Here is a 19,192-nt window from a genome sequence, read left to right on the forward strand (position 1 = left end):
GCTCAGATCGACAATAATTTCTCTTACTGGGACACAGCTAACGCGACATATTACACCAACAATAACGCCACTCTAGACAATAAAGCCACAGTATATGTGTTATGATATTTCTGGAGACCGAAAATCTCCTTTGTAGGAATCAACATTGGTTCCTAAAACAATAATCGTATGAAATCCTGGTCGGTCTGCTCGTCCACGAGACCCAGAAAGCAGTAGATACAGGCGCTCCGGTAGGTGTCGTGCTTCTTGACTTACGGAAGGCGTTCGATGCAACCCCGCATTGCCACCTAACGAACAAAATACACTCCCGGAAATTGAAATAAGAACACCGTGAATTCATTGTCCCAGGAAGGGGAAACTTTATTGACACATTCCTGGGGTCAGATACATCACATGATCACACTGACAGAACCACAGGCACATAGAAACAGGCAACAGAGCATGCACAATGTCGGCACTAGTACAGTGTATATCCACCTTTCGCAGCAATGCAGGCTGCTATTCTCCCATGAAGACGATCGTAGAGATGCTGGATGTAGTCCTGTGGAACGGCTTGCCATGCCATTTCTACCTGGCGCCTCAGTTGGACCAGCGTTCGTGCTGGACGTGCAGACCGCGTGAGACGACGCTTCATCCAGTCCCAAACATGCTCAATGGGGGACAGATCCGGAGATCTTGCTGGCCAGGGTAGTAGACTTACACCTTCTAGAGCACGTTGGGTGGCACGGGATACATGCGAACGTGTATTGTCCTGTTGGAACAGCAAGTTCCCTTGCCGGTCTAGGAATGGTAGAACGATGGGTTCGATGACGGTTTGGATGTACCGTGCACTATTCAGTGTCCCCTCGACGATCACCAAAGGTGTACGGCCAGTGTAGGACATCGCTCCCCACACCATGATGCCGGGTGTTGGCCCTGTGTGCCTCGGTCGTATGCAGTCCTGATTGTGGCGCTCACCTGCACGGCGCCAAACACGCATACGACCATCATTGGCACCAAGGCAGAAGCGACTCTCATCGCTGAAGACGACACGTCTCCATTCGTCCCTCCATTCACGCCTGTTGCGGCACCACTATAGGCGGGCTGCACGATGTTGGGGCGTGAGCAGAAGACGGCCTAACGGTGTGCGGGACCGTAGCTCAGCTTCATGGAGACGGTTGCGAATGGTCCTCGCCGATACCCCAAGAGCAACAGTGTTCCTAATTTGCTGGGAAGTGGCGGTGCGGTCCCCTACGGCACTGCGTAGGATCCTACGGTCTTGGCGTGCATCCGTGCGTCGCTGCATTCCGGTCCCAGGTCGACGGGCACGTGCACCTTCCGCCGACCACTGGCGACAACATCGATGTACTGTGGAGACCTCACGCCCCACGTGCTGAGCAATTCGGCGGTACGTCCACCCGGCCTCCCGCATGCCCACTATACGCCCTCGCTCAAAGTCCGTCAACTGCACATACGGTTCACGTCCACGCTGTCGCGGCATGCTACCAGTGTTAAAGACTGCGATGGAGCTCCATATGCCACGGCAAACTGGCTGACACTGACGGCGGCGGTGCACAAATGCTGCGCAGCTAGCGCCATTCGACGGCCAACACCGCGGTTCCTGGTGTGTCCGCTGTGCCGTGCGTGTGATCATTGCTTGTACAGCCCTCTCGCAGTGTCCAGAGCAAGTATGGTGGGTCTGACACACCGGTGTCAATGTGTTCTTTTTTCCATTTCCAGGAGTGTACTAGCGTCTGGACCGCTGACTAACAAACATAGCTTGTCACCTCTCAATGGAGAGAAGTCTTCAGACGTGAAAATAACTTCAGGCGTACCCCATGGACGTATTATAGGACCAGTACAGGGAGATTGCAATTAAATTCCAATACCAAACGCTGTAAAAAAAAAGGAAAAAAAGAAACACTGCTGACAATGACGCCAGATTTGAACGGAATATTACAAAGAAGGGGAATACGTTATGGAAATACAAAAATATATAACGAAAGTTTGCCCATTAGATTGCGCTGCAAGCGTCGTAGCATCAATGGGATCGGTTAAAAATGACAGATAATTCCAACACAATTGCAATTTGCATGACATCACAGGTGCCGGACGTTGTGGCTGAGCGATTCTAGGCGCTTTAGTCCTGAACCACGCGACTGCTACGTCACAGGTTCGAATCCTGCCTCGGGCATGGATGTCCGTGATGTCCTTAGGTTAGTTAGGTTTAAGTATTTCTAAGTTCTAGGTGACTGATGACCTCAGATGTCAAGTCCCATAGTGCTCAGGGCCATCTGAACCATTTTGAACAGCACAAGTTTTGGCACTGTTGCTTAGGCAATCTCATCCACCACGGCAGGGTCGTGCCTCATTGTCTTGAGGCCAAAGACCGCATGAAAAACAACAGTGACAACGAATTTAACTGTTTTGAGGCAAACTGAGGAACAGCCGTATGTCCTCCGTATTTTATTTTGCATATTCTGCCTCCTATATCGCCATTTTCTTGGAAAATTTTCGTTAATTTTCCTTTTTTGTTTCCACTTTCTTCGGTGATATTCTATTCAAATTCGACCTCATTCTGAGCACCGGTTCTTTTTTAGTAGTTTGAAACTGGAACTTTAGTTATAATCACCTGGTATACAAGTGACATAGTAGACAACGTTGTAAGTTCCGTGATATTGAAAGCACAGAAGTCGCAAAGGTAGAAAGTTGCAGGGAAATGCAGAAAGGCGTGCAGGATGTCAACATTTGGCCCAAGGAGTGTCCAAAAAATCCCCAATACAAACAAATGTGACGTTTTTCTTGCACATAAATAGAAAGGTTCATTGCTGCATGATTACATCCTTGGACAACAATCACTGAAACCAGTCACTTCTATAAAATGTCTAGGAGTATGCATAGGAAGCTGTTTAAAGTGGAATCACCGCAAAAGACAAATCTCAGGTAAGGGAGATGCCGGAGAGACTCAATGAGAGAGTCCTATAACGATACAGTTTTGTTGATTTTAGATTATAAAACAGTTCACGTCACGAATTTTTATATAAATAACTAATTACCCACGGTTTGCTGCGATCTGCGTTTCCTCTTATCCGGTCTGGAGGTCGCACTGCCTCTTTATTATTGACACATAAGCACAATTTTCTATTCCGAACATTTTCACACTGTTCACCGTGTTTCTTCTTCTTATGAACTATTGTTCTTTTGGCACTCGATATAGCTGTTTCTCCCGATACTGTGCTTTTAACAGCGTTTACATTGTAACTTCATTACAAGCCAAAGAGGAAGAAACACGTAACGAAGATATAATATTTACGACGTTAAAAACACAATGTCCGATGAAACAGTTGTATCGAGTGGCAAGAGAATAATAGTACGCCACAAAAAAGGAGAAATATGATGAACAGTGTGAAGAAGTTCGGAATACAAAATTGTACTTTCATGTCGATAATAATGTCTTAGTGCGACAAGTAGACGAGAGGCAACGCAAAACACAGCAAACCGTAAGTAATTAGTTATTTACATAAAAAATCGCGAAGTGAACTGCTTGATAATCTAAAAATAACAAAACTCTATCGTTATAGATCCCACTGGTGCCTTAAAGCAAGATAAAAGCGAAACGTCTTTGGAGAAAGTAAATTAAGTTGCATCAAGAAAAGGCGGTTTTATTTACAAGTATTTCTATGCTTCCCGCGGAGGATGGCCACTCAAAAAACTTGTTACTTTTATATTAATTTCAAGTATAAAACGCACCTGAATCTTGGAGGCAATTTTTCGAAGAAAAAAGTGTCTTATAGTCCGTAAAATGCTACATCAAGTCACTTCCCTTAATATACAGCCAGTACAACAGTCTGTGATTTCCACAATGTTCGCAGCAATCGTTATGGGAATGTGGGACTTGAGTTACTGAACTGCATATTGGCTACTGTTACGTTTTCTTATACTGTATTACAAAAGATGCCTGAATGCATTATGTTTTGATGTTTCTCATGTTTTCGGGTCTTTCAATTCAACAGACAGTGTTTGCCTAAAATTCTCTCGCTGTGTCACTGAAGATGCGGAGCCCATTGTATCTGAGTACAAAGAAAATGAGCCAACATCAGATACAAGTATTCTGCCACAGTGGATCTATGGAAAGAAAGCAGTGATTTAGAGATGGACATAATAGTAGGTCAAATGCGACAATTCATATACGATAACTTAGAGTCAAACGTTTGCAGGCGCGGCGTCCATGACTATGATAATTGGTCCTTCTCCATCTCCGTCCATCACATAAGCATTCTGTGTTTGGGAACAAATAAGATTCTTGCTTATCACTGATATGTCAATGTAATTAATCAGTCTACCATATAACAGCATTCCAGAATGCCGAATTTGGAGTTCACTACGTCAGAAACTTTTTGACTATTAAGCATTGTTTCCCGGTAATTGAATTGAAGCAGTTTTTAATAATGCCGTTTTCCGAGCGACTGTATATTTCCTCATATAAGTGCATCATAACTAAATTAGAAATATAATGGGAGAAAATAAGTGAAACTGACTTTGTGCCACATTTTAAGACTAGCTCCTGAACCCAGCATTCCCCGGGCATTTATTTTGACAATTTTCCATTACAAGGGAAAACAAAATAAGGAGGTGTGTTGGAAGTGTAGTATGGAAAACATTCATTTTCACGAATACGTTAAACCACTTTCTAAACAGAGAAACTGTCGTACGTAGAAATACGCATAATGTACAATTGTGTAAGTACAGTATTACAGTTAGGAAACGTAGTATGCAAAATACAAGTTCTCTGCAATGGTTATTTAACGTAGAACTTGATTATAAACAGTATTTGTAGTTACACATTCACAGACAGCTGGGCGCAGCTATTTCGCGTGTCTAAAATGTGATTTTGTAAACGTACATGTGGCGCCATCTCTTCATAGTTTATAGAAGCCTATTACTTTAGCAGTTAATGCTGTCAAAAGCTCTACTAGGTGTCAGAAATTTCCTTAAGCTGAGTCGACTGTAAGATTGGCTTAGGAAAAAAGAATAAAGTATTAAAACTTCATGCTTGATTCGGCATTTTATCACGCACCACCGCCAGTGTTCATGACCTCATCTCTCTTGGACTACGTGTCGTACAATGATATTATTTTGTAGGTACAGTCAACAGCGTATATGGACACTGTCTGATAAATTTGTTGTTTTGGGGTTACTAGCACAGAAATAATAAATCTGAACGTCGTGCGTGATGTGGCACTTTTTCACCCATCTCCTTGTTTATGACGTCATATCTCCTGAACTACGATAGGTACGTCGTTCGTATACGCACAGTGATTGTTGCCTGACAGTGAGAGGTACGAGTACTAAGTTTGGTTGAAATCGGTACAGTGGTTTAGGAGGAGGTGTGGAAAAACATACACACACACACACACACACACACACACACACAAGGGCGCGCACGAGAATACCTGCATAAATTTTTGTAATATAGGTATCTATACAAACTCCTCAGTTCATCCAAATCCAGCCTCATGCAAATAAACCTGACCAGTCGTCATAGGCCATTGTAGAGCCTCACACACAAGGCTCTGAGCACTATGGGACTCAACTGCTGTGGTCATCAGTCCCCTAGAACTTAGAACTACTTAAACCTAAGGACATCACACACATCCATGCCCGAGGCAGGATTCGAACCTGCGACCGTAGCAGTCGCACGGTTCCGAACTGCGCGCCTAGAGCCGCGAGACCACCGCGGCCGGCTGTAGAGCCTCATTTTAATGTTAGATGACTTCTACATTTCTGTGGATTTTGGAATCGTTAGGAAAAACTACACAATTCAGTTCTGATTCAGAGTGCAATTGGTGTTTTTGTGGAAAATGTCTTTGACAACTTCTAATTTTGAAATTTCATTTGAAAACTGATGCTGGAAACATCGTACACTCCGTATATATGCAGAACAGAATTTGTATTTGACGCTAAAAAAGCTTTTCTAGATTTTACCATCCCTCAAAAACCTAAATAACCTGAGTTTGAAACCGATATATACGACATTTATATGCATAGAATCCTTAATACGTCAGAGGCAATCTTCACTAAAGACAAGTTTTCATTAAAAAATTACTATATACATACAAGGGCTTCAGCAAAGTGGCGATACCACTGTAGCCGAGAGTATCGCTGAATGAATTAGCTTACCTTGAAGTACCTGTCTGAGCGACTGTTTCGAGGGTAGATGTGAAATTCGCCGCGCAGCCTTCGACGGAGGTGGGTAGCGCGGGATACTTCATGCGGCCCGTGGCAACGGCGTGCTGCGCCCCTGACAAAATTACTGCCACAGCCGCCATACCCAACAAGCTGCCAACAGCAGCACCCTGTAATAAAAGTAGTAATGAAGTGCGAGAAGCAGTTAATTCAATCAGCAGAACTGTAATATATAATTATGTTGACCAATGGAAATGCTGTTTCGATATGTAAATGTTCAAAAATCTGCTTCCAATGCGTTGAATCAGTTGGTGTGTTATGAGGGATGCAGAACACATCTGCTAATCTACATAAATAACAATCTAAACGTTCATTTTTTTCAAAATAGGGTGAATCATCTAAAACTTGCACCGCATTTATTGCGGAAATGGAAAGTGCTATTGACGTGTGGTTTTCACAGAATGGATTCGCAATCAGGGCCTCGAATTGTTAACCAATAAACTGAAAGTGTGTATTTTTTGTGCAAACCTACTTTTTAAGTGGAACAATGCCTTTTGATATTAACAAACTAAAAGTAGGATTAATTAGAATTTCAGTGGTATTTATTGCAGGATTATAGTGAGAGTCTTTTACTAGATACGGTATTTTGAAATGTATCCACTCCACGCTTGTTTGTGCCATTCAACCTGCGTATTCGGTAGATACGATTTTGTTATGTTGGCTATCAGTCCCCTTCTGAGTTCATCGAGAACACTGCGACTTGCTAGTCGGTTAGTGTTTGACAGTCCAAGCATCATGTCGTCAGTAGAGTATGTGATTTACCAATCCGATAAACGCTGAAATGCTCAGGGTGTATAGAAAGAGAGCAGGAAGAGTGCAGTTCGTTCTAGTAAGGTGTATGCGGCCAGATATCCCAACAGACGTCAACCATCTCAGCAGTTACCTGTGAGCCTCTTAAACCAGTTACGTGATAGTAATTGTGTAACACATAGACAACGTAAAAGAAAAAAAACAAGTGACGACAGAAGCGGGGGAAATTAATTTCCCTGCTGGTGTCGCAGTTGATCCGCACGTCAGCTCCCACGCAATCGTATAAGGAAGTGGCATGAGTCAGGCTAGTGTCATTCCCCATCATCATAGATTCCATCAGCATCACATTTCTCTCCACCAAGAGCTGCATGCAGACGATTATGAGAATCGAGTTAACGTCTGTACATGGGCATTAAGGCAGGATACTCCAGATGTATCATGTATCTTGTTTAGTGATGAAGCTACATTTACCAATCATGGCCAGGCAAATCGCCGAAATCTGAACTATTGGTCTGTTGACAATCACCATTTGCTTCGTCAAGTGGATAGTCGGCACCCATGGAGTGTAAATGCATGGTGTGGTATAGTAAATCATTAGTTCATAAGCTCATAGGTCCGTTTTTCATAGGCAGAACACTGAACGCGCACAAATATTTAAGACCATCTTCCACGGAAGCTAAAAGACGTACCTCTGCAGAATACGAGTAGCCTATGCTACTAACATATGGCTGTCCTGCCCACAGTGCACGAAGTAGAAGAGCGTGTGCCGGCCGCTGTGGCTGAGCGGTTCTAGGCGCTTCAGTCTGAACTGCGCGACCGCAACGGTCGCAGGTTCGAATCCTGCCTCGGGCATGGATATGTGTGATGTCCTTAGCTTAGTTAGGTTTCAGGAGTTCTAAGTTCTAGGGGACTGATGACCTCAGATGTTAAGTCACATAGTGCTCAGAGCCATATGAACCATTTGAGAACAGTGTATGTTCACGAATTGGTTCAATATCGTTGGATTGGGAGGGAAGGACGTATACATTGGCCGGCCAGTTCACTAGATTTTATGTCTGTAGACTTTCTTCTGTGAGGAAAGCTGATACACGGTGTATAGGACACACCAACTACACCCGATGATATTCAATGACGTATTACCGCAGCCTGTTCGGACATTTCTGCTGAAACACTAGCACGTTTGCAGCAGTCGTTCCATACCAAACTTAGGGCATGCATTGCCGGTGCTAATACTTGTTTTGCACACAACCTGTGTTGGTCAACTCCCTCGTTACTTTTCAGAACGGACAAAACTAATATATGCACTTGTTGTTCTTTAGAACAACAAGTGCATGTCGTAACTGACAAGTGCATCACGTGAATAGCTGGCACTACAATCCTGCAACCAACACCACTGACGTTGTGATGTAGCCAACTTTTAATTTGTTAAAATCAATTAGCATTATTCCATTTAAAAAGAGTATGTTTGCCCCAAAAATGCGCTTTCTAGGTATTGTTACAATATTGTTATTACCTAAAAATACGAAACCTTCACAATCAGTTCAAACAAATTTCGGGCTTGCAGCCCGTCGTCGTTCAATACTTCGCACGGTATTTCAACTGCCCACCTGCCAGTCATCTTCAGGTGAGTCGTCGCAGACTGGCGAAAACGTTATTTTTTTCTGTATTGTAATTGAAATCACCTCATACAAGGTGGGCTGTCAGCAGCATATTACGCTGCTCCTCAGTCTTGAGTGGTACAATAATATGACATATAGGTGACACAGATAATACAATAAAAATGGCTGGCAAAAAATGTAGATACGAAAAACAATAAGCATGAAGCCGTCCATTCTGGACAAGAAAAAACGCTAACACTTGTTGACACGGCGCACATAACACGGATGACTGCGACGGCACACGTGAACAGTGGACACGTGACGGTGATAGGACACTAAACACAAAACGAAGGCACACACACGAGACACTGATGGCGATGATCTCCAGCGCGCGAAAGTCCACTGAGTGTGTACAAGTCTGGGGACCTGTACAGAGAGGAGGAAGGGGGGTGTGAGAGGGAGAAGGTAGAGCAGAGATGCCATGGGCAGGGGAGATAGGGGGAAGGGAGGAAGGGGGAGGGGAAGCCCAGGGGAAGAGGGGTGGAGGAAGGGGGATTGGGGAAAAGGAGAGAGAAGGGAGGGAGGGTGCCTGTAGGAAAGGACACAGGAAGTGGGGGGGGAGGATCATAGTTGATAGGAGGGGTAGATGGAGGGGAGGAGGACATCACCAGGGACAGGGGGCTTGCAGAAGCCACATTGGGAGAGGGTAAGGAGGGTGAAGAGATGGGCGAGACAAGCAAGTGAGGAGGATCGAATTTACGGGAGGTGTACAGGATCTGTATCCTTTCAAGGAAAAGGAGGAGGTGGGGCAACGGAATGAGATCGTACAGGATCCACTTGGGGGAGGGGAGACGGATGTGATAGGCGAGGCAGAGAGCATGGCGTTCAAGAATCTGAAGGGATTTATAAAAGGTAGGGGGGGAGGGGGCGGAGATCCAGGCTGGATGAGCATAACGAAGGATAGGGCGGATGAGGGATTTAAAGGTGTGGAGGATGGTGGAGGGGTCCAGACCCACGTACGGCTGGAAAGGAGCTTGAGGAGACGGAGTCGTGAGCGTGCCTTGGCTTGGATTGTCCGGAGATGGGGGTCCAAGAGAGGCGACGGTCGAGGGTGACGCCTAGATACTTAAGGGTGGGGGTGAGGGCGATAGGACGACCATAGATGGTGAGATAGAAATCAAGGAGGCGGAAGGAAGGGGTGGTTTTGCCTACTATGATCGCCTGGGTTTTGGAGGGATTGACCTTGAGCAACTACTGGTTGCACCAAGAGTTGAACCGGTCAAGATAGGATTGGAGAAGGTGTTGGGAGCGCTGCAGGGAGGGGGCGAGAGCAAGGAAGGCGGTGTCATCGGCAAACTGGAGAAGGGGGACGGGGGTGACGGCGGCGGCATGTCCACCGTATACAAAAGGTACAGAAGGTGGGAGAGGACGGAGCCTTGGGGCACACCGGCGGAGGGAAAAAAGGTGTAGGAATCCGTGTTACGGATGGTCACGTAGGAAGGACGGTGGGAGAGACAGGAGCCGATCAGACGGACGTAGTTTATGGGAAGTGCGAAGATTTGGAGCTTGAAGAGGAGGCGCAATACATAGCGCACTGTAACTAATCTGCGCATGCATCGAAAACTTGATAGATGAACCACACTGCGCGCGGAACTCAGTCGCCATCTGCGTTGTTGTTTGCCGCAGCCGTCGGCACACTCTGTCGTCTTCTATTAGAGCAAATCGTGAAAAAGATGGGATTCCATACTGTCCAGCTGGTAGCAACTGTCACGGTTTAACAGATTTTTCGCCAGTCGCATTTCTACGGATCCTTTAATAATGGAGTCCCAGAAAGACGTTGCTGTGGGCAAAATCATAGTTTTCTCATACTCCATGTCCAGTAGAAATACAATGTTCATTGTGCAGCTGATCCCGTCGGAGGTTCGAGTCCTCCCTCGGGCATGGGTGTGTGTGTGTTTGTCCTTAGAATAATTTAGGTTAAGTAGTGTGTAAGCTTAGGGACTCATGACGTTAGCAGTTAAGTCCCATAAGATTTGACACACATTTGAACAAATACAATGTTCAGCAATAGCGGACTTGCTTGACTGCAAAAGGCGTGTGTAACTTTGATGTTCATTGCAGCGTTCTTTCACGGTGCGTGTGGTTTGACCTGTGTGAGCCATACCACATTGTCACGGTTTCATGCAAATTCCGGCCTTTCGTAGAAACAGAGTGTCCTAAACTGATCCCACAAGGTCCGCAATCTTCGATGGTGGGCGGAAAACCACTTTTACCTGAAATTTTCGGAGGATTCTTGCTATTTTAAACGAAGTGTTGCCAACGAAATGAAGAAAAGCTACTGATTGTTCCGACATGTTCTCCTCTTTATTCACTTCCTGCTTCTCAGTTTTAACTGTTGGTGCCCTGTTAATCTGCCGGATGGATACCCATTTTCGCTGAATACTGTCTTTAGATGGGCGAGTTCTTGAGGTAAGATCTGAGACGTATGAGCTCTATGAACAAGTGTTTTAAGCACACTCGTGGTTTGCGATGGGTGATGGCAACTGGATGCTTGCAGGTACAAATCAGTTTGAGTGGGTTTCCGGTATACTGAACACCCTAGAAAACGAACATTCTTCCTTCGAACCAGGACATCCGAGAAAGGCAAACAACCATCTTTCTCTATTTTCATGGTGAACCGGATGTTGCTAAGAATGGAAATGAGGTGATGTAGAAACCCCATTAATTTATCTTCTCCAACAGGCCACTATGAAAGTGTCATCAACATATTCAATAATTCGCACGATATTTCAACTGGGCACCTGCCAGTCAGCGTCTGGTGAGTCGTCGCACTGTCGAAATATATTGAACGACGACCGGCTGCAAGCCCGAAATTTGTTTGAACAGTCAATTCGCGGGGAAAATTTTAAAATTCACAACCAATCTATTTTCTGGAAATCGCAGATCATTAGCAATTTACATTTCCGCAATATTTGCGCTACAAGTTTTAGGTTATTTGACCTGTATGTACAAGGAATATCTTAAATGACTGTAGAAAATGAAAGGACAACCCGTGTCCGCATCCCTTAGCGTCGTTGAACAGGGTCGCGCGCCGCCAAGGTATTTTTCGCACAACATACCATCCGAGCCGTCATCGTAGAAGGCATGCAGGACAAAGTTTTCAATGTATTGTGGAGTCGAGGTAAGTGATAAGTCCAGGTAATGTTTCATAACTTTTATTACAGAAAGTCCTCCAAATTACGCTCTCGCGCTTGATTATACGCAGTGTAGTAACGCTGGAGTGACTTGCACTGTTTTCATACATTCCCGAGAGAGTGTACATTGCATCGGAGGCTGCCGTAACGTGCGCTACCATCTCTTTATCATTTTCAATGGGTGTTTAATAGGAAACTGATATCAGGTGGCCCCAGATGAAAAAATCTGTGGGTGTCAAGTCTGGGGAACGAGCAAGTCATGCCACCAACCCACAGCGCCCTATCCAGTTTTCACCAAGGGGTTCATCCAAATGCATTCGCACCGGATGTGCGAATTGCACCGGGGCACCATGCTGTTGGCACCAAATTCGCTGTCCCTCGTTGAGCCGAACGTGTTCCATCGACTCTGGTAGACTTTCTCGTAAATGGATTAAGTATCTGGTTGCGTTCAGTCGTATGGAACCAGATTATCGCCTACCAGGTTGACCCAAATGTTGGCTGCGAAGCGATTTTGGTGTTCCCGAATAAACGTTTCAAGCGAATTTTCCGGTGCCCATACGTGCCGATTGTGGCTGTTGAACAAAACCTCTCGTGTAAAGAATGCCTTATCTGGAAAAAGTACATGGTTTGGAAAGTCCAGTTCAATGGTAATACTTTGCGAAATCCACTAGCAGAATTCCATTCGACGTCGAAAATCGTCTAGCTTGAGACGAACCGACTGAAGGTGGTAAGGTTGCAAATCATCCTCATGCCATACGCGCCAAAGTGTGGAATAGCTTACACCCATTTCCTGTTGCTGCGCTGGTTTAGGGTGTTTTCCAGCAGTGCTAACGCCTCTTCTTCAAGCCCTGGTGTACGCACTGTGTGTCGACGACCGTGTCCGTCAGTCCTTCACACCTGTAACACAAAATGAATACACTGTGCTCCGAAGTAGGCATTAAACCCACGTGAGCCATTACGGGAACGTGCGAGTGGAAGACGTAACTGAAGCGATACTGCCTCTCGTAGGGACCTGTGGATGGTAGTAATTGCGTGTGGATGTAGCACTCGACGATTCGGAAAACGCCCCAAGTACAAACGTTGAGTATCGTGAGCGTTTCTATCTGCCGCCCCGTAAGTTCAGCGCATGTCTGCTTTTCCTTCCAAAAACTGCGCTCTAATTCCGACCCGGTCCACACAAACACAAGAGTGTCCCCGTTTGATGACAAACTGATTCATGGTGAACCAGACGCCGCAGTGTGCGCAGGTGCGGCCCTCTATGCCACACATATCAAACAGGCTTTGCCAAAAGCAACGTGTTCACCTCCCAGTACGAGGAGCAAAACCCGTAGTGTTATCCCGCCTGGAATATCCGCAGTCATGTCGATTACAGCGCTTGCAAATAAAGGTCATAATACTTCAGTCCGACGTCCCTTTTATCTGCAGGTCACAAATACCCTGAAATCGTCGAATTGCAGGCCTGCTACAATGACGGCGCGCATAGCATGTTCTGTGCCTACTGTCTTGGCGGTGCCTGACGCTCTTTAGCGAAGCCTAACCTAAGGGAAGCTGACATGAGTTGGTGTGTGAAGTACGCTTCTTATGACACTTTATACCAGTCCTCTATATGCTTCATTAATTACAGACACACCCTGCTTTATATATATGGTCTGTGAAAAGATTCGGGAACTTGGTCCACAAAATTTTTTTTTCGTTTACTTTTTACTTATTGTGCGTCGTCTACTTCGAAATACTCTACTCTGCAATTGATACACCGCTCCCAATGCCGTTTCCACTTCCGGAAGCAGTCTTGATACGTATCTATCTGGATCGCACAACAGAGTATTCAATTTTGGAAATAAGAAAGTCCGCAGGGCCAATTCTGGAGAGTAAGGAGTATGATGCAGCAGAGTGGTTTCGTTTTCTGTGCAACAATCACGCACCAACTGGAATGAATGTGAGGGTGCGTTATCGTGATTCAAGAGCCAAGAATTATCGCTCCACATTTCAAGCCTATTCCTTCTCACATTTTCTAGCAGGTGTCACACCACGTCCCGATAGTACCATCGATTAACAGTTTGTCCATGTGTCACGAATTAATGAGGAACTAATCCTTCAAAGTGAAAGGAAACTATCAGCATGGTTTTTATATTTGAGCTGACCTGACGAGTTTCTTTTGGTCTTGGAGAACCTTTCCCCACCCATCGTGGAGATCGTAACCGTAGACCTACGTCTCATCACCAGTTCTGGTTCTCTTACGGAACATTTCCTTCTTAGTTTCGTGATCCAAAAGCACAGATGGAGAGGTGAATGTCTTTCTCGTCTTGACTCATGAGCCGTGGGATGAACATGGGGGCAACGCGATAGATCTCAAGATGCTGTGTCATCATTTCGTGACATGATTCAACTAAAATGTTACACTTTTCTAAAATCTCTCGGGTAGTCAGTCTTCGATTGGCAAGCACAATTTCGTTCACGTTCTTGCCATGAGTGTCGTCGAAAGGCGTTCGGAACGAGCGTGACCTTTAACTTCAGGCCGGCCATTTTTAAACGTTGTGGACCATTCGTAACACCGAGTATAGCTCAATGGCTTAAGCACTCATCACCGTAGGCTTCGTGCATCGCTTGGTGAGTTTCTGTAAGGGTTTTCTTGAGTTACATGCAAAATTTAATGCAGATGCATTACTCCTCTAACTCTGCCATCTCGAAATTCGCAAACTGTGCGGCACAACGTCCAACGAAATACAACGCTGGACAGTAAGAGGAATACAGCAATGTAACTTCCGGCAGCTATACAGGGTGACAGTTACTGAACTACATGAAATAAAATCGTCATAACTCCTGAAAGTTTTGCATTAGAACTTTCAAACTCTAACGTTGGCCCAGGGCGAGATGGGAATTAGTATGGCCATTGTATGGGTTGGTTTACCGACGAGGCCCACATTCATTTGGATGAGTTCGTCAGTAAGCAAAATTGGAGCATTTGGAGGACTGAGAATCCGCATTTAGGGATGGAGAAGTCTCTTCACCCTCAACGGGTGACTGGAAGATGTGCAAAGTCCAGTCACGGAATAATCGGTGCGATATTCCCTGATGGCACGGTGACTACTTAAAAGTACGTGAAGGGTTTGGAAGATGATGTCATCCCCATGATCCACAGTGACCCTGAGTTCGACAATATGTGGTTCATGCAATACGGGGCTCGACGCTCATCGAACCAGGAGAGTGTTTGATGTCCTGGATGAGCACATTGGGAATCGCATCCCGACTCTGTGGTATCCTGAGGGCACTGGCAGTGGCCTCGATTGGCCTTCATATTCTCCGGAACTGAACACATGCGACTCCTTTCGTAGGGCGATATTAAAAACAAGGTGTATTGCAATAACCTCAAAACCATTGCTGAGCTGAAAACAGATGCTCAGGAGGTCATCGACAGCAACAATGTTCCGACTCTTCAGCGGACTACGCAGAATTTCGCTATTCGTCTGCTCCACATCATCGCAAATGAAGGCAGACACATCTAACAACACACCACTGGCATATCGAATAACACACCACTGGCTCTAAATCACGAATGTTCCAGATTTTTTCAACATGAGGCCTGTTTAAAAAAATCCAGAACATTCGTTCGTATAGAGAGAGAGATAATTTTTCAAATTTGAGCGATATTTGTGAACAGTCTGTGGATCATTAAATTTGAGCCGTCTGAATGCATTTCCATTTGCCGAAGGATATCAATAGTTATTAAATCCCTACTATATTTGTGTATTCTTTTCGTAATTTCATGGTCATCTAGCCAGTGTGCAGACTTAGTGGTCAAACTCGGAATGGTTGACTGAATTAGACGGTTTTTTATCCTTGTCAGTTATGTTGTTGCTGTGGTCTTCAGTCCAGAGACTGGTTTGGTGCAGCTGTCCATGCTACTGTATCCTGTGCAAGCTTCTTCATCTCCAAGCACCTACTGCAACCTATATCCTTCTGAATCTGCTAAGTGCATTCATCTCTTGGTTTACCTCTACGATTTTTGCTCTCCACGCTGCCCTCCAGTACTAAATTGGTAATCCCATGATGCCTCTGAACATGTGCTACGAACCGATCCCTTCTTCTAGTCAAGTTGTGCCACAAATGCCTCTTCTCCCCAACTCTAATCGGTACCTCCTCATTATTTACGTGATCGGCCCATCTAATACCATTCTGGGTGTCAGCACTCAACAAGACTATTCAATCCATCTACTTTGATTTGGTTTCATTTTTCAAAGTGTTCACTTATGACTGACGTTTACAAACATGTTTGTGTTCTGAACCATGAAATTTTGATAAATTTTGATTTAGTCCATGTAATATTTGTCTTTTGGGTTTATGGCTGCCCATCGAAGGTGTTTTGTTGCAGATTGTGTAAATGGATTTAGATAAATATTTTCTCTATGTTGCGACATTTTTTTTTTACTTAAAACAAGATTAAAACGAGTTCGAGAAAAGTAAACTGGACTAGATTTAGCGATTACAAAATATTGCACATCATGTTAAAATGTTAGAGTCCTGCATATCTTCTTGTAAGAAGATACCCTTAAATGTGCTACAAACCTTCCCAAGTAGATACCGCGAAAAATAACGTCACAGTTCCGGTTAGCAGCACAATTGTTGTCAGCGTAAATTTACACAAACTGAAACGGAAAAGCTGTGTACTACTTGACTGTTTTCTAAGCCCATGATGGTTATTAAAAAAAAGCACTTCGTTTTCAAAGATACTCATTAATAAAACCTTTCTGTGTAAAAGCATGATAACTCATTGCAATAAGTACAAAACTGCGTAGGTTAAACTTTTATTAACTATGTATAGGAATATCACTATACAGATATATGGGATAAGTTCGTTCTAAATCTTAAATGTCAGCAATTTTCTCACCTATTGCTTTGAGATTTACACACAACGTTGCTTTCTAATACAAGCCTGCGTTTATACACCTTTTTTAATGTATTTTCCATGTAAAGAAACACACACACAATATATATATATATATATATATATATATATATATATATATATATATATATATATATATATGAGGGTTGGAACTTTAATTGTGCAACTATTTATTTACAGCTCGTACAAAATAGATATGTGTTTCACAGTTTCACTGACATTCAAAGTAGTCACCAGCATTGTGTATAACCCGTTACCAGCGTTGTGGAAGTCGTAGGATACTCCTAAACAGTGCCAGTTGTGTTGACAGCTCGAGCAGCGCGGTCTGTTACACGACGAATATGTAGCACTTCTGAAGCGAATGCCGTGAAGGGTTTTCTTTAGTTTAGAAATCGATCTGAATCCACGAGGGGTTAAGTCAGGGGAGTGCAGTAGGTGGTATAGCACTTAGCAGCTCCATCAGTCAAACAAATCAGTAACAGCTTGCACTGTACGTGCTTGAGCATTGTTCTGCAAAATGATGGTCATGTCCTGAAGAAAGTGTCATCACTTTTGTATCTGAGCTTTCAGTAGGATGTGTTCCAAAAATGAACAGCCTAGAGACAGAAGTGTTGACACTTTCTGCAGGACCTGACCATCAATTTGCAGGAAAATGCTCAAACACGTACCGTGCAAGCTGTTTTTTTTATGATTTATGGGGCTGTTAAGTGCTATATCACTTACTGCACTCCCCTGACTTACGCTCTCGTGAGTTCAACTCGATTTCTAAACTGCAGGAAACACTTCACGGCATTCGCTTCAGAACTCCTATAAATTCGTCGGGCAATAGACCGCGCCTGTCTTACTGTCAAGACAGCTGGCGCTGCTTAAGAGTATCCAACGACTTCCACATCGATGGCAGCGGGTTCTAAACAATGCTGGTAACTACTTTGAAGGTCAGTAAAACTTTGGAACACGTATCTGTTTTGTACGAGCTGTAAATAAATAGTTGCCACTATTAAAGTTCCAACCCTCGTATATATATGAAACGTTGTTAAGAAAGTTATATTTATGGCTTAGCGGCTTATGATTAGAATACAACAACGGAATCTGTGACAACGGTCAAGTTCTGTGAGAGGGGAAAGAAGTGATGGACAGAGGGGTGGGAGGAAGGGACACACAAAGTGGGAAAGGAGGTGGTCAGAAACATGGAGGAGGAGGAGATTACGACCTATATCCAATTCCCATACGTTTTTGATCATGTGATTTCTCATTCTTTTCCATTTAACCAGACCGAGACACAGCAACGTGTGACTGGGAGCAGGTAGTAGTTAAATAAAAGAGCATAAAGCACGTATTGCAGACAAATTTAGAGAAAAAGTAGCATGTTGTCGCAAATGTTGAGCGCAGCGCAAATTCCACTATAGAATAGAAGCTTGTCCCTCAGTGATGTTCTTTAGGCCGTGGATAATTCGATACTTCTCCACATTCCTTTCTCGTCTTTAATGACGATATCGCTGACGGAGGATCAAGCTCTGATCTTCCTTCCTATATTTCTGGAAACATTGTAATGGATAACATTTACATTTTATCTCTACTGTAGCAATCGCTATTGATTTTATTACACACTGACTGAATTTTAGAAGCTTTTTATTGACAAAATTTGAAACCGTAAAAAAGGGGATGAGAAACATGTGATGTTAAAAGAGGAAGTTAACGTTTTACGTCCTTTTTACGTCCCATAACTGCATGCACCAGACAAATGCATGTACTTATCACTTCTCAAAGCAAGTAACGTATAGAAAAAGTGCTAGAAACACAACATATATATTTCGAGTAGTTACTTTAATAGATTTTAAAAGAACGGTAAAAATGACAGGGCTATAACTGCTAACACGTAGTCAGGGCAATCCCAGAGCATCAGACAAATCACCATTCTGATGGGTTATGACGCGGCGTTAAAGTAACTACCTGACTGGAGGAATACTAGATCAAGTATAGACAAAAAGGAGGTAGGGCATTTGGAAACTGCCAGAAAGCAAAATAACGGGTGCAGAGAAAAATACCACAACTATACAAATTGAGGTTAACGTTATATTCCATAATCGCGGGCAGTTAAGTAATAATAAATTAATGGATGTGAAAATTTTAATATTAATTGTTTTATTGTTTCGAGGGTGATCGAGATAATGCTAAAGTTGTGGTGTTCTGCAGGTATAGGAAAACTTTTCCGTAATATTTGCGATTCGATAAATAACTGCGTTATGAAATTATGAATTATCGGCAAGATGGAGATCTCTGTTACGATTAGTGTTTGTGGAATAAGAGACTGCCTTCGTGTAAAGTAAAAGACATGCAAGCTGAACTTAGTGGTAAAAAGTCGCCAGAACCTATCAACCTAACGTCTCAAGAGGTCCTTTCACAACTTTTTATGTGTAGTTGTTACACTGACCAAAAAAAGTGGCAGCACAACAGTTTTTCTCGAGGAAGAGGTTTTAAATAGGGCCGGTGAAGGTTCACAGTTTATCAAATCTTCACGAGAA

At 43.9% G+C, this 19,192-nt stretch overlaps 2 protein-coding genes across 3 annotated transcripts in view; one reads left to right on the plus strand and one right to left on the minus strand.

Annotated features, from left to right (window-relative positions):
- Positions 1 to 19,192, plus strand: part of LOC126268175 (opioid-binding protein/cell adhesion molecule homolog) — a 2,429,635-nt gene that overhangs the window by 1,735,702 nt on the left and 674,741 nt on the right. The window lies entirely within an intron of this gene.
- LOC126268170 (sodium-coupled monocarboxylate transporter 1-like) overlaps positions 1 to 19,192 on the minus strand; it is a 112,419-nt gene that overhangs the window by 5,204 nt on the left and 88,023 nt on the right. For both annotated transcript variants that reach the window (XM_049973762.1, XM_049973761.1), the window contains exon 12: positions 6,160 to 6,335. In XM_049973762.1, coding sequence (XP_049829719.1) covers positions 6,160 to 6,335 — 176 coding nt within the window. The remainder of the gene's footprint in view (positions 1 to 6,159; positions 6,336 to 19,192) is intronic.

The sequence above is a fragment of the Schistocerca gregaria genome, chromosome 4 (assembly GCF_023897955.1).
Source record: "Schistocerca gregaria isolate iqSchGreg1 chromosome 4, iqSchGreg1.2, whole genome shotgun sequence".
Lineage (NCBI taxonomy): Eukaryota > Metazoa > Arthropoda > Insecta > Orthoptera > Acrididae > Schistocerca > Schistocerca gregaria.